At 37.1% G+C, this 23,973-nt stretch overlaps 1 protein-coding gene across 1 annotated transcript in view; it reads right to left on the bottom strand.

Moving 5' to 3' along the window:
• The window catches only part of LOC150092754 (short transient receptor potential channel 5-like), a 235,133-nt gene that overhangs the window by 79,717 nt on the left and 131,443 nt on the right, over nt 1–23,973 (bottom strand). Inside the window, exon 7 of the mRNA XM_090414270.1 lies at nt 11,173–11,407. Coding sequence (XP_090270396.1) covers nt 11,173–11,407 — 235 coding nt within the window. The remainder of the gene's footprint in view (nt 1–11,172; nt 11,408–23,973) is intronic.

Here is a 23,973-nt window from a genome sequence, read left to right as displayed (position 1 = left end):
AATGTATGATTTGAAAATTTGGAAAACAAAAATGGGATGCAGAATTTATGCTTGGTGAGGATATATTGTCGGAGGTGGAGGAGATGGAAGATCTTGGGGGTTATGGTGGATGGGGATCTGGGGTTTAGGGGACACATAGCCAAAATTGTGAAAACAACACAAAGGCTTCTGGGAATGATGTGGAGGACACTGACTTGTAGAAATAGGGAGATTCTTGTTCCATTGTATAAGGCTTTGATTAGGCCACACATGGACTACTTTGCCCAGATTTGGTGACCCAGTTTTCAGAAGGATGAAGAGATGTTGGAGAAGGTCCAGAGGCAACTGACTAAGGTAGTTTCTAACTTCTGGAATGTTGTGTATGAGGAAAGATTGAGAAGATGCAACTTGCAGAGTCTGGTGGACAGGAGGAGGAGGGGAGATATGATAGAGACCTACACGTTATTAAGGGGTTGTTAAAGGATCAATGCTGGAGAGGTTCTACAGAAAATAGTGGGAGATCAGGGGGAGAACCAGAGGTCATCCCTGGAAGCTGTATGAGGAGGGTTGTGGGCAGGGGAGTGAGAAGTAGGTTTTTTTCATGTAGAGTTGTGAATGATTGGAATGCCTTGCCTGAGAGTGTGATGTCTGCAGAGAATTTGAGTGTGTTTAAAGCATGGTATGATGAGCTGTGTATGTTTGATAAAAGGCTCTCCTAGATGAGTCTTTGACTCCATGGGGTCTTGGGTAATAATAATAATAAATGAAGCATGATTAGATAAGGATGAGATCCTAATGTGAACAGAAATGGAAGGCAACAATGTTTTTCATAAGGACAGAAAGGACAAGAGAGGAGGAGGAGGAGGAGTGCTGCTGATGATATCAGGGGGTAATGTCCACATAAGATAAAGATGCAAGAGGAGAAATAGCAGCAATGAATTTGAGGCAATATGGGTAGGTATGAGGTAGAGGTTTAGAGAAAGAGATATTTAACTGGATGTTGCTATAGGCAGAATATAGAGGATGTCATGAAAAAATGTATAAGCACTTGGATTAGTGATTTCAATTATTGTAATATACATTAGAATGAAGAGACAGCATTTAGAAATAAGGAAAATCAATTTCTTGAGGGACAACTATCTTAGGTAGCATGTAAAGGAGGGCATGCACAACTTAAGAATCTTAGAACTGATAATTTCATCAGAGGATGTGATTGTGAAAGGGATGTCATACCTGAGTGGTGGCTAGCCATATGAAAACTTCTGTGAAGAAAGGATATAGGAAATATGAAAAGCTTGGACTTATAAGATGGAATGAGGAGTTAAGCAGGAAGAAGATAAATGCTGCTTGGGTACTGACAAAGAGATTGTAACACTAGCATTTATCAAGGCTGATATATGCTGAAGGTGAAAAGGATAAATAAGGTGGGTATCAAATGAATGGATGAAGTTATTAAGCATGAAATATGTAAGAAAAAGGCAGTACAAGATGAATAATATCAATAATCAGTTGCACAAAGAGTATAAAGAGCAGGCTAGGATCGCGACTCAGTTTATAAGAAGAGCAAAAGTGAAATATGAGCAGAAATTAGCAAACCGGGCCACGAAAAATACTAGGAATTTTAAACCTGGTTTTACTCCATTTCCCAAGTAAGCAAACAGAGACAAATAAGTCAAGTTTGCGCCTGCACGTAGTGCAAGTCTAGGCAACTCGTGGTAAAGGTGGAATAAGCTCTGATCACTATTCTTAATATTTACCCTTAATGCAAACCCATCTCCTTGAGGAGATGTATGATGCTATGCATTAAAGGCAAGTGGCCACTACCCAGACCAGTTTCGACCTTTATTGAGGTCTCATCAGTGGGAGGCAGGCTTAGAAATACCAAGGTTAAGTAATACAGAGCTTATTAAGTATTTTACCAACACAAGTTACCATAAGGTGCTTTGACCTTATTAAATAAATATATGCTTTGCATTAAGGGTAAATATTAAGAATAGTGATCAGAACTTATTTCACCTTTACCACGAGTTGCCTAGACTTGCACTACTTTGCAGGTCACCTAGACTTGCACTACGTGCAGGCGCAAACTTGACTTATTTGTCTGTTTGCTTACTTGGGAAATGGAGTAAACCAAGGTTTTAAAATACTTGGCATCTTTAACATATATTATACCCAAGGTAAAAAAACTTTATACATCTATCTCTCATCCTGAGATTTTTATTTAATAAGGTCAAAGCACCTTATGGTAACTTCTGTTGATAAAATACTTATAAGCTCTGTATTACTTAACCTTGGTATTTCTAAGCCTGGCTCCCATTGATGAGACCTCAATAAAGGTCGAAACTGGTCTAGGTAGTGGCCCCTTGCCTTTAATGCATAGCATCATACATCTCCTCAAGGAGATGGGCTTTGCATTAAGGGTAAATATTAAGAATAGTGATCAGAGCTTATTCCACTTTTACCACGAGTTGCCTAGACTCGCACTACTTTGCAGGTCAACTACGCTTGCACAACGTGCAGTCGCAAACTTGACTTATTTGTCTGTTTGCTTACTTGGGAAATGGAGTAAAACCAGGTTTAAAATAGCTTAGCATCTTTAGCATATATTATACCCAAGGTAAAAAATTTTCTAAATACTAGAAAGTTTTTTCAATAAGTGGCAAACAGAGAGAAGAACAATTGTGGCAAGATTATGTTAATGGAAGAAAATGGTTGATTGGTAACTGTTGCAGAGGACATAAGTCAAAGTATTCATCAGCTTAATTCTATTCAGTGAGCAATTCACCAGCGTGAAATCATGAGAAGCTTAAGTGCAGAAGAAATTGGAGAAGACTTACTGGTGAATAAGCAAGCGGAGTTAAGTAAGGTTGATGTCAACAAGCCAACAGGACTTACTGACATATTTCCATGTGTTTTAAGGGAATATTCCAGGAAATCAGCATTAGCCACTTTGCTTACCTGTTTAACAAGTCCCAAATTAGGGGAAGGAAGGTAAAACTGTTCCACTTCATAAAGGTGGTGATAAGACCAAGGCCACAAATTATATGCTGTTTTGTATATGTGGAGCTATGGTTAAGGTATTACAGAGGTTGGTTAGAGCTAGGATACAGAAGTGGATTGATAATAGCAGAATTCACTGTGATTGGCAGCAAGTTTTTTTTTTTTTAAATGGAAGTAATGTTTTACAAATTTCCTCATGTACTATAACAAGGTGATAAATATATTGGACAAGGGATATGCATATACAGTGGATGCTAGATTAGTGATTTGGATAGGTGACTGGTGGTCAGATAGGAAACAGAAAGTTGTGTATACTGAAGGAAGAAAGTATCCAGTAGTGTGCCACAGGGGGTCTCTAGTACTGGGGCAATGATATTGGAACAAGTTTAACTGTAGCATACAACTATTTACAGATGCAAAACTGAGGAGAACAATGAGGAATGAAGCAGATTATAGCCTTACAGGTGGATTTGAATGAATTGTATGAATGGGCAAGTGAGTGGAAATTTCAGTTTAATGTTGTATAGTGTAAGATTCTGAAACTCATTAAGCAACAATGGGATGCAAAGTATTTATTTATTTATTTATTTATTATGTTGAGCCCATACACAAGAGGTTAGTTGATCAACCTATAGTGCATTAGTCCTGTATATGGGTTAGGAAAGGAGGAACTTGTTTATATTTGATTTTGTTGCAATGGACTTAGTTGGGGAATTACTGATGCTATTTCATTACTGATGATCCTCCAATGGGGTTTATCTGAACCCCATTGGAGGATTGCTCAAAGATCCAAATTAAGGGAGGTGATGGTTGATGTTCTGTAGGATGAGGTGAGTTGTGTAGAGTAATGTTTATCAAATGAAAGGAATGATTGAAATGTACTGCCATCTGCAAAACTGTGTATAGGGTTGGAGGTCAACTGAAGCACATCATTGATATATAGCAGGAAGAGGGTTGGTTAGAGGGCAGAACCTTGTGGAACCCTGGCATTAGTTCAATGGTGAGAGGATAAGGAATCATACATCATCAAACATAGTGTGCTTCCAGACAGAAAGTTGGCAATCCAATGTCTCAGTCTTGAGGCAGACCAAACGATGGTAGTTTGCTTAGTAAGCCTTCATGCCAGAACTGGTCAAAAGCTTCGGAGATATCAAGTGCAACCACTTGAGATTTGCCAAACTTCAGCATGGCATTTGTCCAGAGATGGGTAACATATGTGAGCAGATTTCCTGTTGATCAGCAGCGATAAAATCCATGGCAGTGGGTGCCTTCAAGGTAGTGTAGGAGTTGGGAATCAATGATTTTTTCCATTGCTTTAGAAATGACTGAGGTGAGCAAGATAAGGTGGTAGTGACTTGTCGCCCTTCTTGGGAATGGGTTGAATATAAGCAATTTCCAGGCTGTCAGATAGATACCAGGGAAGTAAGATACATATACAGACGACATAGGAAAGGAGTCAGTTCTGGTGCATAAACTTTCAGGACAATTAGAGGAATGCCATCAAGGCCAGGAGAAGTTTTTTGTGTCTAATTTGGACAGTATTTTTCTGATCTCTTTCTGGCAAAAGGATATAGGGGAATTGAATACTGGGCATCTGGAATGGTTGGAGGGCATTTACCACTGTCAGTTATGCATGCATTGGAAGCAAAGTGTGAAGCCACGAGAATAGCTTTTTCTGTCAATAATGATGCAATATAGCCATCTGGATATGATAAGGATGGGAATAGTGTTGGGTGGAAGTTAGGCCAAATTGCTTTGGCAAGAGACCAAAAGGCTAGGCTGCTGTTTGGACAGGATGATAGTTTCCTGCTTTTTGCTCTTTCGAACTCTATTTTGGAAGCATTCATTGTTATTTTTTTTTTTCGCATCTATTTCAGGCTTGAGCATAAGCTCTAAAGGAGAATGGAGCTATTGACTTGAGCCAGTTATTATGGCATGTTGTTTTTTATTTGTACAGTCTTAGCAATCTATCAGAGAACCAGGGTTTAGTTAGGGAATGGCAGTTCAGAGCATATGTTTGGGTTGGAAAGCCGGAAACAATAGTCCAACCAAGGGAATGAGGCATAGAAGTTGTGGAGGCTGTCCCACTTGGCACTAAGAAAAATGAAAAAATAATTATCCTCAAGGTAGACAAAGGAAACTCTACTTTCATTTTAAATACCAGAGATTATACATCAAAGATCTCGACGTTGCTCTCAGACCCCCACTTGGATGAACCATATAGAAACAAACAACCTTCTACACAATATGGAGAATTGACCTTAACAATTCTCCATATTGTGTAGAAACAACAATATGGAGATCTTAAAAAGAAATTGAAGTCATTACATCCGTTAACTCCACAAATTATATGGTTCACAAAAAGTTCATAAAACTGGGATTCCTCTTTGTCCAATAGTGGATGGGATCAAGTCTCCTACTTACTTACTTTCAAAATATCTAGCCCATCTTCTTCGTGATACAGACACATATATCAGAAATACATAACATTTCATTGAAAAGCTAAGGAATATTGCAATATCAGAAACAGACATTCTTGCTAGCTTAGATGCAGTGTCTTTTTTCACTAATGTCCCAGTAAATGAAGTCATAACCATCATAGACAATCTATTTCCTCAAGACATTGCTGAACTTTATAGACACTGCCTCAATTCAAATTACTTCAAATGGAATGGAAAAATTTATAAATACTATCAGGTCTTGTGATGGATTGAAGTCCTCTATCTCCTCCTGTGCAGATTTATTTATGAAAAGGTTTGAAAAAGACATCTTGTTGCATATGGATCCAAAACCATCAGTATGGTGGAGATACATTGATGACATTTTCATCATATGGAAACATAGTGAAACAGATCTATTTGCTTTCCTAACTACAATAAACTTGTTTCATCAAAACGTTAAGTTTACCTTAGAATTCAAAAAGGAAAGGAAATTAATTTTTCAATAATTTATTGAATTATTATTTTTCAATAATAATTCAATAAAAGGAAATTAAACCGTTTCTAGACACATTAATAACAAAACAAACAAATGGCAATACAGTAAACCCTTGATTTATTATTATTATTATTATGTGACATCTCCAGGGAGTCCAAGACTCATCGAGGGAGGGCTCTTTGTCTCTCTCCACAACTCTCAGTCTCTACCACTCAATCCACCAACTACAATGAACTGAAACTACACCAACGCCATCTACCGCCCACCACCACCACTAGTATTTCCACAGACATCCCACGGCGGGATTCAAACCCACAACCTTTTGGCTGGAAAGCAGATGCGCTAACTACTAGGCCAGCTAGGCCGGCAAAAAAAAGACTTCCTCAGGTGAGGCTAAGGGTTAAGGGGTGTCCATTAAAGCGAAAGTGCGTTAAATTGCGAATTTTTTTAAAATAAAAATATCTGTAACATTATACTGCAATTTTATCAATATTAGCACTGTAATAACAAAAAAAATTGTTTCACACACAATTTTTATCATTTTCACACTTTTAGATAAGTTAATGTGAAGTTAATGTTCGATGTTGAGGTGCTTGGTTTAGGTAATCCTGCTTTGAAAAACTATCAAGTTTTTTTTTGAACTTTTGAATTCTGCTGTTTTTTTATAATTAACTCCCTAAAATTATGAAAATGTGTGTAATAAAACTGCCACAGAAAGTCACACCATGCAACAAAGGTGCAATTGGTGTGATCACATGCCAAACATGTTTTATGAGCGGTGGGTGACTCATTTATGTTGGCTAAATTACTACAGTGTTTTCCAACATATGATGGCCTATTTGCCAAAATTTGTTAAAAATAACAGGAAATGAATAACAAAAAATAACCTGTTAATTTAATTATAAGCAAATCTTGGTTAAACGCATTTTAAAATTAACAGGGTGTTAATTTTCACGTGACATACGGACCAGAAATTTTGTCCGTTAAATCGAGGGTTTACTGTATTGATTTAAAGGTTTACCACAAGCTAACCCACACTGGCCGTTACCTACATTTTTCTACATCATATCATATTTCACAAAAGTTGAGTGCTATTCATATGCTGAAAAACAGGGCAGTTTGTATCATAAGAGATGACAAATTTTTAACAGACGAATTAGATCTCATCTTCAAAACTTTAACAAACAATAGTTATCCGAAAAAATCGATAAATAAGATTCTTTTCTCCAACCCCTCCCTACAGCAAATCCAAGAAACTAACTACAGGTCTTCCATTTCCATTCCTTTTGTTGGCACAGTTTCACAGAAAATTGCAAACCTGCTAAGACCTCATGAGATTCGAGTGGCCTTCAAACTAATAAAGACAGTTTTCAACTCATTACAGTCACCTAATTACAAAATTGCATTCTATAAACATACTGGAGTATACAACATCCCCTGCTCTTGCAGTTTAAATTACATAGGACAAATATCTAGAAGTTTAGAGATAAGAAAAAAAGAACACATTGAAGACGTCAACAACGACAACAGAGAAGACAATTCTGGTTTAGCTCTCCATCTTTCTAATACCAATCACAACATTGAATGGGATAAAAGTGCTATGCTGTACTTAGAAGAAAACTTTCATATCCGTAGCATCAAAGAAGCTGCAGTAGTGATCCTTTCAAGAGGTAGCTTTAACAGAAACCAAGATGTCACCAAGGACCATTCCTTGGTGACATCTGGAAAACATTCATAAGATCACTCAACACATTGGAGTTCAACTTTGCAGCCAATTACAGAATGCACCTGTGATTGTACTTAGAAGAAGACTTTCATATCCATAGCATCAAAGAAACTGCAGTAATGATCCTTTCAAGAGGCAGCTTTAACAGAAACCAAGATGTCACCAAGGACCATTCCTTGGCGACATCTGGAAAACATTCATAAGATCACTCAACACATCACAGTTCAACTTTGTAGCTAATTACAGAACGCACCTGTATAACAGTGACTGCTAACATACATGCTCCATGCATCTGATGTAACGTTTCATTTGAATTTCAATAATATTTAGCATTTGGTTATGTTTAAACCGATACTTTACCTCATTTCTGTTTTAAGCTGTTTTTGTTGCTTTTTGTGTACCCAGACGAAGCCAGCAGTAAAGTCGGCAAAAGTAAGCTATATCTCTGTATATATCTCCAACCAATTAAACCCAGTTTTATATGTTTACTTGTATAGTATTCATAATTATTAAATGCTAAAAGAAGTAAAACAATTTAATAAATCAATAACCAGTTTCATACAACACTATTGTGTCATCCTTCAGAAACTAGTCATTGATTTATCAAATTGTTGAAAATTTATTTTTCACTTGGTCAGACTATAATAAATTTAGTTTAATCCTTTATCCAAGTGTGTGCAAACAAAGTTTGCGTCTGAAAGTATCTTCAGGACTGGGGTAAAGTGGTACAACACTGGGCAACTCCTTGCAAAGGTGGAGCAAGCTACCAACACTCCTATCTCCCATAATGCAAAACACATCTCCTTGCGGATATGTATAATGTTATGCATTAAGGGAAGGGCCACTACCCAGATTAGTTTCGACCTTTATTAAGGTCTCTTCAGTGGATAAAGGATTAAACTAAATTTATTATAGTCTGACCAAGTGAAAAATAAACTTTCAACATCTTTCTCTAAATCCAGAGTATTTAATTACTCTGGATTTAGAGTAAGGCTCCCACTGAAGAGACCTCAATAAAGGTCGAAACTAGTCTGGGTAGTGGCCCTTCCCTTAATGCATAACATTATACATATCCACAAGGAGATGTGTTTTGCATTATGGGAGATACTGAGATAGGAGTGTTGGTAGCTTGCTCCACCTTTGCAAGGAGTTTCCCTGTGTTGTACCACTTTACCCCTGTCCTGAAGATACTTTCGGGCACAAACTTTGTTTGCACACACTTGGATAAAGGATTAAACTAAATTTATTATTGATTTATCAAATTGTTTTACTTTTCTATGTGATTTTTTTGTCAGTAGTAATTTAATAAATGTAGAATTTTTTTTCTTCACATCTACATAAAAATGATGGGTCCCATGTGTATACCTGCATCTATATCAGAAGTCCTTCACATAAGAGTGTTACCTTAATTTTTAAACATCCTCATACAAAACTGGTTTTTTTAAGGTCACAAGAAGACTCTGGAAAGAGTTTAGAGAAGTATCACAAAGGTAATGTAAGGACTCTTGGAATCAAGGGATTGGTGAGCAACAAGAAACACCACTTTTTAAACTGGAGAGTGATGGGTGAGGGAATATTTCTGAAGGGAATCACTGTGAAAGAGTTTAAAGTGAGATATTGTGTATATATTGATAATTAATAAAGGATCTCTCATGATGATTCTATAAAGCCTGATTACAATGGAATAATAATAATAAATGGAAGTAATACATATTTCATGATGATTCTATAAAGCTTGATTATAATGGAATACGAGGGTTGTTTGAAAAGTTTGGCAAATTTCCAACAGATGGTGACACAATTCATTCATTCATACCAGTGAATTTTAGTTTCATACCAGTGAATTCATACCAGGCAAAATTTTAGCCACATGCAACGCACACTTCTCATTTTGCAAACATTTAAAATGACATTGTTTGCATTTTTCATAGAAATGGAGAAAAACGAATTTCGTGCAGTGATAAAACACTTATTTGAAGGGCCACGCAGATCAAAGCCGAGTTACATGCAGTTCATGGGTACTCTGCACAGGATTAAAGACTGTTTAAATGTGGTTGTAAGTCCATCGTAGATGAAGCATGCTCTGGTCGCCAGACTGAGGTCACTACGGAGGAAATGATTGATAAAATCATTTTATCATAGTGCCTCCGTAGCGCAATTGGAAGAATGACGGTACATTGCGCCCTTCGATTGGAATAGGCCTAAGTTCGATTCTCGTCGCGACGGGAAGAATCTTTATCTGGTCGATTTCAATCGAAGGTGAGTTAGCCGATCTCATACGGAGGTAGCAGGGTTTTTTCTCCCGGAAACTCGGGTTTTTCATCCCGCATACAGACAAATCGGCCCTTCAGAACACACGCAATTTACAGACAAAAACATACTAGTTGTGGTAGTGGTGGAGGTTGGCGGTAGATGGCGTTGATGGAGATGATTCGTAGTAGTGGTTGAGACAGTTGTAGGTGTCCTCCCGCGATGAGTCTTCGGACTCCTTGGAGGTGTCAGGAATAATAATAATAATAATAATAAAAAAATCCATGGTATCGTTATGAAAGACAGCCAAGTGAAAGTGCATGAGATTGCCGAGATTGTAGGCATCTCAACTGAACAGGTGTATAATATCCTGCTCAAAAAATTGCACATGAAAAAGTTGTGTGCACAATGGGTGCCATGATTGTTGACTGTCAATCAAAAACGCATGAGGAAAAGACATTTCAATGCAGTGTTTAATCGCTATTTGCAGGATTTTTTGCATCGATTTGTGACCATAGAGACGAAACTTGGATTCACCACTATACACGTGAGTCCAAGCATCAGTCAAAACAATGAACAATGTCTGGCGAAAGAGCACCAAAAAAACAAAGACCGTTTTGTCAACTGGGAAGGTATGGCCACTGTTTTTTGGAATTCCCAAGGAATTATCATGATAGACTATTTGGAAAAGGGTAAGACAAAAAAACAGCCAAGATTGGTGTACAAAAAGTGCTCTTTCATGAAGACACCATCCCACACAAGGTCGACAGAGCTGCACGAACTGAGAGTTCAAATCGGTTCCACATCCACCAGAGAATACAGTGGATGTGGAACCAATTTGAACATCCACAGTATTCTCTAGACTTGGCCCCATGTGACTTCTTGTTCCCAAACTTAAAAATTTGGCTCAGTGGGAAAAATTTTCTTCGAACAAAGATGTCATCAAGGCTGTTAATCACTGTTTTGCACAATTTGACAAATCCTACTTTTTAAATGGGATGAAAAAATTAGAAACTCGCTGGACCAAATGTGTAGACCTCGATGGAGACTATGTTGAGAAATAAAGGTGATTTTTTCCAAAAAAATGTGTTTAACTTTTTTTTTTACCAAACTTTTCAAACAACCCTCGTAATAATAATAAATGTCAAACTAATACATATCTCAAGTAGCAAAATATATATGTTTTTCTTAACAGATATACTTTTTTTTAAAATAAAAGTTAACACTGCAACTTTTAAATTATTTTAAGTCTTAAATTTTAAATTCATTTATTAACATACCACAATTTTCTGAAAAGAATTGGTAAGAATAGCCACTAATGTATTGATGAGAGCAATTCCCATTAAAAGATGATATAGACCAAATAAGGAATGACCAACTTCTTCAGTGAAATAATGATGATTAATAAATGGAAGAGATCTGTTGCCTTCTACATTTGAAATAACAATATCTGCTGAATCCACATCTGACATACCAAACATAGCCCAGAATAATGTCCAAACTGATGATGTAAACCTATACCAAAGAGAAGAAAAATTCGTATTTCTTATTTGTCATTTTCTGATAATTATACATTTTAATATCATATGCAACACTTATCTTCGTCATTTTAACTTCATTAATTCATGTATAGGAAAAGTTAAAAGAGGCAATTAACTTGGCTTCATAAAAATCTATATTATAATGGAGTAGATAATCCTACTTAGTGTTTTCTTATCATCTAGTCACCTTTCTAAGAGACCTATTAATTTACCTTCAAGGGGAAAAGTCTTTAAGATTTTTCAGTGAATGGATAAAATTTTATGAGTACTCCTCCTTCCCAATAACTGGGATATAAATGAAACCACATGACCTATGTTGGTGTCATGTGATTCATCACTGAATGAGATTATATCGGATCATTTACATAATATTTAAAGTGGGTTATTTTTTTTTTACTGAAGCCACTTGAGGTTGTTTTTGTTTCATAGTTTCTCTTAATAATGTTTCTTACAATATTACTCTTACTTTGTTGTTGTTGTGATATGTTTATTTTCATGGATTTTTCTTTTTCCTACAATTTATATATGTGTTATTAGGAATTGGAGTTTATATTTTTATGATAAATGTAGTGTTTTATGTTGGTTTTTGTACATGCATTTTTTTAAAGATAGGACAGATATATGCACATTGATGCATGTTTGGGCTTTATAGGGGTCCAGCAGGTGTGCGTGTGTGTGTGTGTGTGTGTGTGTGTGTGTGTGTGTGTGTGTGTGTGTGTGTGTGTGTGTGTGTGTGTGTACATTGCCGTGTTGTTTGGTGTATATGTTTTTTTTTTTTTTTTTTCTTGAAGGGAGAGGGGTATGTACACTGGTGTATTTCTGTGGTGGGAGGATATGTAGTTTTGTGTACACTGGTGTGTTGGTGTTTTATTTGGGAGGGGGGGGAAAGACTAGTGGTGGTTTTTTCATAACTATTTTTGAGTCTAGGTACAAGCATTTTTGATATTGGCTTTTTGATGTTTTTTGTTTTTGATATGGTGGTGATTTGCTCATTTCACTGACTTTAAATGGTCAGGTTTACTCTCAAAGGTCTGTAGGAGTCATAATTGCATTAATCCATCTATATCCTGTTCTTTTTTTTATACCAATTTTGCTCATTTTTTATGTCTCCTTTCTGTTTAAATAATCATATTTTCTGAGATAAGCACTTATTTTTATACTTCAGAATACAGTATTTGTATTTTTTTAGCATTTAATATTACTTTCAAGCTGTGATGGAGTCTGAACACTCATCATGGGAGGATGAACACTGACAGACCACAATAACTATCATACCTTGCCTTGAATACGTTCAATGTTGGAGCACTCAGCACCAACTCTAGCGTGGCATTCCACTCATTAACTACCCACCAAGCAGAAATTCTCCATTTCTGCTTACTCACATGACCTTTGTACAGTTTCCAAGGACGACCTCTTATTCTCGCATCCCATTATCCTATGCAATAATTTGTAGGCTCCTCTCACCAACTTACACATTTCAGTCATATCATCCCCTCTTATCTGCCAAGTTCTGAAGACCATATTCCCTTAATCTGTCCTCACTCAATATTCCACAGTCCTGAGACAGCCCTAGTTATTCACCTTTGCACTCTCTACAAAGTTTCCTTATCATCTGTATATCCAAGTGAAAAGATCTGTGCACAGGAAAATAAGACCTAATTAGTGCCTTATACAGTGGAACTATTACCTCCTTATCTGTATACATGCCAGCATTCTTAGCATCATCATCATTATCAAATTCCTCATATGTACTCTCAGGGGATGTACAAGATAACCATGTATAGTACTACATAGAAAAGTTACTAAAACACCATTACTAACTTCTGACTAACAATTTTCCTCCAAATTAATCTATTATCTGTCAAGACCCCAATTTTATCAGCTCTTATATTTCTGTCTTTTAAGGCACTTTTCTTTTAAGGCACTGTATCAATCCACCTATATCTTGGTCTTCCTATGGGTCTTTTTCCAGCCAACATGGCAAAGAATACTTGTTTTGTTAATCTTTTCTTTTCCATTCTATTTAAGTGACCAACCACACCACCTGAGATTCGTTCTACTAACACATTCCTGAATGCTAATAATGCTAACTTCTTTCCTAATATCCTCACTTTAAATGTGAAACTGCCATTGATGCCATCTGTTTATTCAACTAATCTTTCCTCCAACTCTCATATCAGAGGTCTCCAGCCTTTGATCAAATGTTTTATTTCTAACTCAGCTCTCAGATCTCTATGTTAAAACTGGTTTAAACACTGTCTTGTATATGGCTAATTTAATGTTTTGACTAATTTCTTTCTTATTCCATATAAATTTATTCAACTGACTTCCTACCATACTGGCTTTACTAATTCTCTTATCTAATTCCATATTTAATTTGCCATTTTCATTAAAAATTGTACCTAAATAGGTGAAATGATTTACTTATTTTATAGGTTCGCCATTTAAGATACAGTTGAGGTTTTCAATGTTTCAGCCTATTTTCATTGTCTTTTTATTACTGATTTTCATACTCAATTTATTACAACAATTATTCAATTTAGTCAGGGAATCTTGCAGATTGGTGTTGGATTTATTTAGGAGTATAACATTGTCTGCATAAAGTAAAGAACTAAGATTGAGTCAATTTTGATATTTTCCAGTTCAAGCATCTGAGTTGTAGAAATTTTTACATGCTAAGGTAACCATCCTTATACAAAACCCACAACTTGGAGGACCAAGGTGTCCAGCTAGGGAGGCCCTACCAGTAACTTAGCAACCACTGGCACAGCTCTTGAGGTCACTGGTGCGAGCAAGTTTTCTTACCACGTGAAGTTGGAGAAACCATTAAAGAGGTGGATAGATATAGATATTAAAGGGAAAGAGAGAGAAAGGAAGACAAGCTGCAAGATCGAAAGGCCAGTGTAGCCAGAACAGGCAAATGCCTAATTCTTGAAGAGAAGAAGAATAATTTTGATATCAGATTTAATACCACTTTCCTTCATAATGTGATCCATTTAGATAATGAATAACAGTAGAAATAATGTGCACCCTCGTTACACTCCTCATTTAACATCAAACCATCTTCCTGTATCTCCTTCAGTTCTAACTGACTTACGTCTCAAACAGAGACTATGTATTGCTCGATATAATGTCCCAATTATACCATATAACTGTAGCATTTTGAAAAACTTCCCTCTTGCATCTTGTCATATGATTTTTTCCAGATCACAAAACTTAAATACAAATTCTTGTAATATTTCCAAGATTTCTGAACTATTTTACTTAAAGTAAAAATCTGATACTGACAAGCTTTATTTATATTATTATAAACCTTACCAGGAAAGCTGAGTAGGGAAATTAAGTTTTATTATATCTATAAAAAATCTATAAAAAAGGAAATAAAACTTAATATTCTCATATTAAGTTTTATTTCCTTTTTTATAGATTGGTACTATGACAACTCTGCTCCAATTATCAGGAATTTCACCTTCTGAATTATGCAATGCAGTGACTGTAAAACTTTTATATCTCCATATTTAAGCATTTCTGGTCAAATTTCATCTACTCCAGCTGCCTTTCCACATTTCAGATGTCTGATTAATTTTTCTACTTCAAGTATGGATATGTATTCTTGACTGCATTCCTGTTGGGAGTTTTTTACCACCGTGCTGTTTCATTTAGCAGTCGTTCATCCAAAACATCTAGAATATCTTTATCTTCAGTTTTCATATCACCTTTATCATCTCTGATTCCTTTTCCTCCATTTCTAAGCTTTTCCAATAGCCTCCAGAATATTTTGCCACCTTCCTGATATTTATTTTCTATGTTCTTACCAAAGTATTATGGAGGGATGTGGACATAAGAAACAGATGGAAAATATACTTTGAGAGACTTTTGAATGAGGAAAATGCAAGGACTCACAGAGAAGATGGGCAGCCTTCTGAGGGGATGGTGCAGAACATCAGTAGAATGGAAGTGACAGAGGCCATGAAGAGGATGAGGAATGGAAAATCGGTGGGCCCCGACAGAATTCCAGTGGAGGCATGGAAGGCACTGGGGGAAGAGGAAATTGACCTGCTGTGGGACCTGTTCATGAAAGTTTGCCAACAGGAAAATATACCTGAGGAATGGAGGGAGAGGAGAGTACTCTTGTCCCCATCTACAATGGTAAAGGGGATGCACAAGACTGTAAAAATTACAGAGGAATAAAGTTGATGTCCCACATAGTGAAAATCCTAGAAAGGGTTCTTGATGGTAGATTGAGGAAGGAACAATTTGACTTCATGCCTGGTAGATCAACAATCATCAAAAGTTTCGAGAGCTACATCTGGCATTTATTGATCTGGAGAAAGCATACGATAGAGTGCCAAGGCAAGAAGTCTGGAGGTGTCTGAGGGAGAAGAAGGTGCTGGAGAAATATGTCAGGTTGGTGCGGGAAATGTACAGAAATGTGAAGACAGGTGTTCGGACCTGTCTGGAACAGACAGAAAGTTTTCAAGTAACAGTTGGCTTGCATCAAGGGTGCATTAAGTCCGTTTCTGTTTAATATTGTGATGGAGGTGGTAACAGAGGAGGTGAGAGAAGATGCGCTTTGGACAATGTTGTATGCAGAAGACATCTTGCTGTGTGCAGATTCAAGAGAAGAAGCGGGAACTAAACTGGAAAGATGGAGAAAAGTACTGGAAGAGAGAGGTATGAGACTGAGCAGAAGTAAGACAGAGTATATGTGTTGCACAGTGAGTGGCAGCCAGGAGACAGATCTGGAGCTGGAAGGAAATGTCATCAGGAAGATGAGAGACTTTAGATTCTTAGGTTCAACAGTGGAAGAAGATGGAGGAGCTGAGAAGGAAGTGGGATGCAGGATACAAGCAGGTTGGAGGAACTGGAGGGAGATGGCTGTGTTATGCAATAAGAGGGTGCCGATCAATCTGAAAGGCAAAATCTATAGGACAGTAGTGAGGCCAGCTATGACATATGCTATAGAAACTGTGGCCCTGAGGAAAAATAACATCAGCAGGATGGAAGTAGCAGAGATGAGAATGCTTAGGTGGATGTGCGGTGTGACCAGAAAGGATCGTCTGAAAAATGACTATGTCAGGGGAACGGTGAAAGTTACGAACTTAGGAGTGAAAACACAGGAGGCAAGGTTGAGATGGTTTGGTCATGTGATGAGAAGGACGAATATGTGGGAAGAAGGGTCATGCAGATGGATGTGCAAGGAAGGCAGAAATGTGGGCAGCCAAAGAAGAGATGGAGGGAGCTGGTAGAAGAGGACTTGAGGATGAAGAACTTGGATGTGGTGACAGCCCAAGACAGGAACGTGTGGAGGAGACTCATTATCAACAGTGATCCCACTTAAGTGGGAGAAGCTGCAGACGAAGAAGAAGAAGAAGTTCTTACCAAAGTCTTCCCATGATTTTTGTTTAGACAGTTTTGCACAGTGCTTCGCTTTCTTATATTTTTCTCTGTAAAAGCACAAGCTGACTTATTTGCCAGGAACTATTGATATGCTTTCTTCTTTTCTTTCACTGCCTCTTTGACTTCCTGTGTCCACCATGGAGTTCTGATTTTTATATCCTTGCAGACAACCTCACCACATACCTTTCTGGCTGAATGAATCAATATTTTCTTCAGGGTTGCCACTGAATTTCCAAGGTTTAGTTCTTGTGTTTGAATTCTTTCATTTTTTTTTTCAATGATGTTTGTGTATTTGAATCTACAGTTCACATCTGAAAGCTGTTCAACTCTGATTCATTTTAAAACTTTTTTACACACTCTTATTTTCAATATAAAATTAAATTTTATCCTGCTCAAAACAAGTTAGTGATCACTTCCCACTTCAAATCCTCTGTATAATCTTGTGTCCTGAACTAGTGGGAAAACATTGTTATCAATTATAACATAGTCAATTGCTTATTTCTTGTCTCTTATTTCTCTTCTCTCCATGTAAATTTGCACACATTTTTACGTTGGAACATGGTGTTAGTAATGACTAATCTATGTCCTGAACAGAAAATCAGCAGAAATTTACAATTATTATTAGCTTTGTGCTTTTCTCTAAATTTTCAGTATGAGATGATATTATTAAGTCTAACATTCAAATTCCTTTTTTTGTTTCAACTATATGCTGTATAAGATAGTAGATGTTCCTAAGCAGTTCAAGAAATTCTATCTCCGTACACATGATATTTCCTGATTCCAGTCAATGCTGTCATAGTTAAAGTCACCCATTATTATCACTCTTGCATCGCTCACCAGTCTTAGCAGTCTGAACATTTCTGATCTTCTGAATCAGAAATGTTCATTTCTGAATCAACCCCTCTTCATTCCCTGGCTTATTAGCAACATCCCACTAATTATGATATTAAAATTTGTGCTTACCTCAACCTCAGACCAAATGACTTCATTTGTTCTCAGGTTGAGGCATTTATCATTACTGCTTTCTTCAAATTCCACAATGAGAAGACACAACTCTTCTGAAACCATAAATAATACCATACCTCTTTTATCTTTTCTGTCTTTTCAAAAAATGCTATAGCCATCACATTCTATTCCCATGAGTACATCATCCTCTTTTAACACGTTCGCTGCCAACTACGAGTATACTCGTAGTGGGTAAACCTGCTTCACAAGCCAGCTACGAGTATACTCGTATGATGCTTACCGCCGGGAACGAGATTATTGTAGTGACCTTGAAGAAGTGAAAATGCTTGGCGTGTGGGGCTAGCATCAAAACTGTGTATTCTCATAGAACGTATATGCTCTGCACAAGCCAACTACGAGTATACTCGTAGGACGCTTACCTCCGTAACGAGATTATCGTACTGACCTTGAAGAAGTGAAATTGCTTGGCGTAGGCGAACAGACCATGCCGAAGTAGCGTGGCAGCGAACGTGTTAAACATGTGTCACTGACACCAATTATTTGTCGGCTGACTAACAGTATCAAGGCCACAAACTCTGCATCCTTATTTCTAATACTCACTGCATTGGCATATGTGCACAGTAGGTTTCCTCTGGTTTCTCTTTCCTTTCTCTTACATTAAAGTCAATTGACTCTGCTGTTCCCATTGAGGTAATTTTTTGCATGCCTATCTTGTCTTCCCTTGTCCATTATCTCACATGAATTTTGGTTTGTTACATTCACGGTTTGACCGTATAGTTTTCATTTCTCTGACTGGCTACACACTCCCCTCCTCTCATCACCAATCTACCCAGTTTCACACACTACTGCTCTCACTCAAATGCAGACCATATGTAGCTCTCTCTTACCTTCAAATTAATTATACATCAACAAACCTCTTCCTCAATGTGCAGGAAGAGAGAGAGAGAGAGAGAGAGAACGAGAGAGAGAGAGAGAGAGAGAGAGGACACCTCTCTTCCTGCACATTCTAACTATCATGCTATTTGTAATCCTTGCTATTTTTCTCATCTCTCTACCCTCATACCTTTGGATGTACACTCACAATTCTCCTTCTCTCACCCTTCTGCTTCACTTTCTCTGGCAACACTTGCAAATCATTTGTTCCAAGTAGCACAGTCAAAACCTCTGCACTCTATCTTCTCTCCAAAGCTCCAGTCAGTCTTCCTATCGTTGCTCCTCTCAAACATACTTTTGACACCTACTCCATTTTCCCCATACCATACAGCACTACACTGCTTTCTGCCATTCTGCTGCAATCATTTTAACTAGTCTGCCAGTAGCACCTTCAACTTCCAGTCTCCTCTGTAAATATATTTCCTCTGTACAAAAGCCAATTCATTCCTCAACCTTACTAATTCTTTTCTAATAATCCTCACTTTTGTTCATATCTTTCATGCTAACTCCTTACATTCTTCTAGAGTTCCATCAGAACAAATCTTGTATTTTATCTGTCTTGCTATCGTTTGCTGTGTCATTTACCATATCTGTATTAGATTTGCTGTTCTTGACTTTTACATGTGGTGATGATGTACACTTGTACATCATCACCACATTCTTTCACCACAATACTTACTTGTTTTTTCATAATTTTCTTACAGATTTGCTATTTTCACAGTATTTCTCTTCACTATCAAAATATTAACAATAACAAGATATTTTCCACTCAATTTTAGTTTACATGAAGTGGATGGGTACTATAGTGAACACCAGTGTGATGATATGAATTACTACAATGAACTAAACTTACTATTGCAAACTTTCAGGAAAGCTACCTGAATTTCCCCACAAATGATTCACAAAATACACCTGTTTAAAATAATCCTGTTGGGAGGTACAGTATGAATTTTTATTCACATTTTCTGATTTTAATCACATATTAAAATCAGAAAATAAAAGAAAGGAGACAGTCTGTTCAGAGAAATCTGGAGTCAATAAACAAAGAAAATGGCAGGATTAGTGCCTCCATAGCACAATTGGAAGAACGACGGTACATTGCCCACTTCAACTGGAAAAGGCCGAAGTTTGATTCTTGTTGTGATGAGAGGAATCTTTATATGTTTTTTTTTTTCAATTGAAGGTGAGTTAGCTGATCTAATATGGAGGTAGCAGGGTTTTTTTGCCTGAAAACTCAGATTTCTCCTGACACATACAGACAAATCAGCATTGAGAACATATACAAAAAATAATAGTGGTAGTGGGCAGCAGATGACATTGGTGTAGATGATGAAAGTGGTGGTTTGCTGTAGTTGGTGAATTAAGTGGTGGAAACAGAGAGTGGTAGAATAGGTGCCCTCACTCGATGAGTCTTTAGACTCCTTTGGGGTGTCATGTAATAATAATAATAATAATAATAATAATAAACAAAGAAAATGGCAGAAAAAATAACAAAGGAGATCCTACATAACCACTACCCAAACCAGTTTCAACCTTTATTGAGATCTCATCAGTAAGAGTCAGATCCAGAAGTGATACCAAGGTTGAAGTAATGCAGAGGCCCTTCTCATAATGCAAAGCATTATACATGTCTATAAGGATATATGCACTGCATTATGGGATATTAAGGCAATTGATGTTAAATCAATAGCTTCAGTATACAAGTAGCCCAGTCATTAAGTGACTTCATGCACAAACTTTGTTTACACTTGGATACAGGATTAAAACAAGAATATAACTTCTTGGCATCATTAATTTATAGTATAACGAAGCGGAAAAACTTTCAGCAATCAGTTGCATTATTATTATTATTGTTATTATACAGGTAAGATTACAAATTCTGGCCAGCTGCCTGTTTGAAGTTGCGATTAAGGTGCTGGAGAGGTTTCAGAAGCTATGATATAGAAATGGACTAATAATAGCAGTGCTTGCTCTAATGGTCAGCATGGGTTTACTACAGGAGGGTGGTGTTTTCCCATTCTACTTATTATTACTATATACACATATCTCTATAGAGTCAGATGACTCATCATGGGAGATTCAATATTCACACAATATCTATCATTAAACTCATTCACTAATGAAGCACCTTACAACTACCTCTGGCAACCATTCACCACCCTCCAAGCAAAAAATCTACTAATTATGTCCTTGCTAACCACCCTCTGACACAATTTCTATAGGTGACCTCTTGTTCTCTCCCTTCCTGCCATGCATTGAAAAAAAGCTTCAATGTCAATCCTATAAAACCCCTTTAATAACTTATTATGCTTCTATCATGTCTCCTATCAGCTAGTTTTTAAGGGAGCATTCCATAAATCTGCCACAATCTTTGTCACACACCTCTGGATCCTCTCCACAACCTCTTCATCTCCATGGAATCCAGTCATCAGATCTGCATGCAATAGTATGCAGATCTGACAACCTTATTGAAGCCTGATATGGGGAAAAAAAATAACCACTCTATCCCTGCTTGTGTACTTCCTTTGGCAATGTTGTAATCTGATGTGCTGTTTTGGCTACCTTTGCAATATGCCCTCTAAACTTCAACTCCTTCCCAAAATCATCCTGAAGTCGCTGGCCTTATCAGTTTCCTGGAGTTCAGTTCCATCAGTCACCCTACATAGATTATGATCTCTTCTTCCCAAAGTGTCCCCTTAGCACTTGGTCACATTACACTGGCAGCCTTTGCCCATGTACTTCTACTCTGTTTAAGTCTTCCTCCAGGATCTCTGTATCATCTTCATTTACCATTGCTCTTCACAGTTTAGTATAATCAGCAAACAACTGAATACTTCTTGTCAAATCATTTCCTATATTATTGATATACAAATTAAACAACAGAGGACCAAGTACTAAGCACTGTGGTATACCACTGGTCATTTGCCTTCTCCTGGACTCAACTCTTCCATAAACCATAAACAGCCACCCTCTAATCCAAATCACCAGGTTAATATCCATCCCCATTTGCTTCACAATAGCATTCTATGTGGAATCTTGTCAAATGCTTTTGCAAATTCTAGCAATATCACCGAGTAGCCATTTCCCTTATCACTGGCCACTTCTGAATAAATTATCATTATCATTGTCCACTCATACCCACTGCCTCAATCACTCTACTCATTTTACCTCCCAGTAAACAAACCCTGTGCATCTTCTTGTACACCACACCTCTAATAATTGAATCCTCATGTAATGTCACTTGTGAGTTGTACCGACAAAATTCATCTCAGTCTCCATCCCTCTTTTGGACATATCTACAATTATCTTCATTTACCCCACATCCACTTCATCTTTTTCCTCATCATCACCAACTAAGGTTACAAATAGTGTGTAATTTTTTCACCATTATTCACTCTTACTATCTTACTCCCCCCAAGGGCTCACTTTAGTGAGTACGGGAGTGGCGAACCCGAAGTACCTGATGCTGGACCATACCTTATTTCATGTAATATACATCTGTTATATTATCTATAGGATGGTCCCTACTCTTATTTCTTTCTATCCTTTTCTTATTTCTTGTTCCTTCCCCCCAATGCTATTAGAGTAATCGAGGGCTAGGGGTGATTCTTTCAATGTTTCTACTTTTTTCATCTCTTCATGCATAGAAGGCAACGGGAAACCACTATGCTTCTACTTTTTCCCTAGTTTGGATGAGCAGTAAAGATCCAAAGAAAGACTAGATTTGCAGGACATCTTCTGAGAGGTTCTTCGGGACACCTGACAAGAACTATATTACAAGGGAAAGTTGAGGGGAAGAGAGGACATGGAAGACCAATTAGAGAGTGGTTTAATGACATTGTGGAATGGACTGGTTTAAGAATGATGGAAGTGACAGACAGAGAGAAATGGAGAAGAGCTGCTCATCTGCTGCAACCTCTTGCTAGAGGATGCTACCGGACGACGACGACTATCTTACTGTCAGCTGTGCATAATTTTTTGCCATCAATCTTGATTAACATCTTACTGTTAACTGGAGTCTGTTTTTCACCATCATCATTCATTTCACTCACAATACCATGTTCCCTGCTTTGATTCAAACAGCTTCATGGTCCATCAGCATATCACACTGCATATCCACATGAACTGCTTTCTCTTAATCAACCTCTCCACATAAACATATGCAACATCTTCCTATTTATACATATCACACTCACGGCACCATACATTACTATAGCTGTTCCTTCTTTTCCCTGATCATTGTTCACAGAATATAACAGTTGTATTTTTTATTTAGAAGTATCTTACCTGTTTTTCTCTTTCTTTCTTGCATTACCACTTATTATGTCAGTCTGGTACTTATCTAACTCTTCTGCTAGTTCCATCTCTTTTCCATTGATGATCAACATAATGTTGTGTTATATCTATCGTTTTTTCTTAGTGGTTTGTTATTTATCCTTATATTATCTTTATCTGTTAGCCTTTTATTCATCCTTTATCTTATGTTATATCAATATCAGTTATTTCGTCTGCCAACAAATTTATATTATTTTATGACTGCGCCAGCCGGCAACTGAATTCTGATATACTATCCTAGATTACTAAGAAATAGAAATGCAGGGATCATGAAGTTTGCAGTCGTGGTCCCGTTTCTTTAGTTACTAATGGATTTCCCTCTAATACACGGTTCGTGGTTTTTCAAGCAGTAATTCAATCCACAGAAACATGACAAACTCATTTGGTTTACACATAGGAAATACATTTATTTTGACACAAACATAGAGATACATTTTAGTTAAACCTTCAATTCTAAAAGAGTCTGAGTTCCTCCCTTTTCTTAAATTAACACATCCAAAAAAGGTTCTACACTATAATCTCTTATACTGACAAAATCTTACACTTCCTTATATATCTATTCTCAGACCCTGTTAATTTATGCTAAATTGCCCATTACTATCACACATATAAAATACATATATATACAGGCTTATTCTACAATTCTGGCATAGATTTCATGCGAAAACATTCTTCCTTATATTCAGACTCTGTCCCCCCCCCATCTTTGCTAGCATTCAAATTAAATTTTAACATAATGACATTAATTTCCTTCTTTTGATACAAATAGTCCAAAGCCTTGGTTTCCTATTCAGCTCAAGCCTAAGATGCCTCTTATTCCTTAGGTGTAGACAAAAATGTCCAAATGCAGACAGTTCTTTAAACACAACACGGAAATTGGCTGTTTTCTCAACGTTCAGTTTCTCT

This window comes from Typopeltis vanoorti, chromosome 25, assembly GCF_054136105.1.
Source record: "Typopeltis vanoorti isolate ZY-2024b chromosome 25, IOZ_Tvanoo_1.0, whole genome shotgun sequence".
Classification (NCBI taxonomy): Eukaryota; Metazoa; Arthropoda; class Arachnida; order Uropygi; family Thelyphonidae; genus Typopeltis; species Typopeltis vanoorti.
This window is presented reverse-complemented; position numbering and strand designations above follow the sequence as displayed.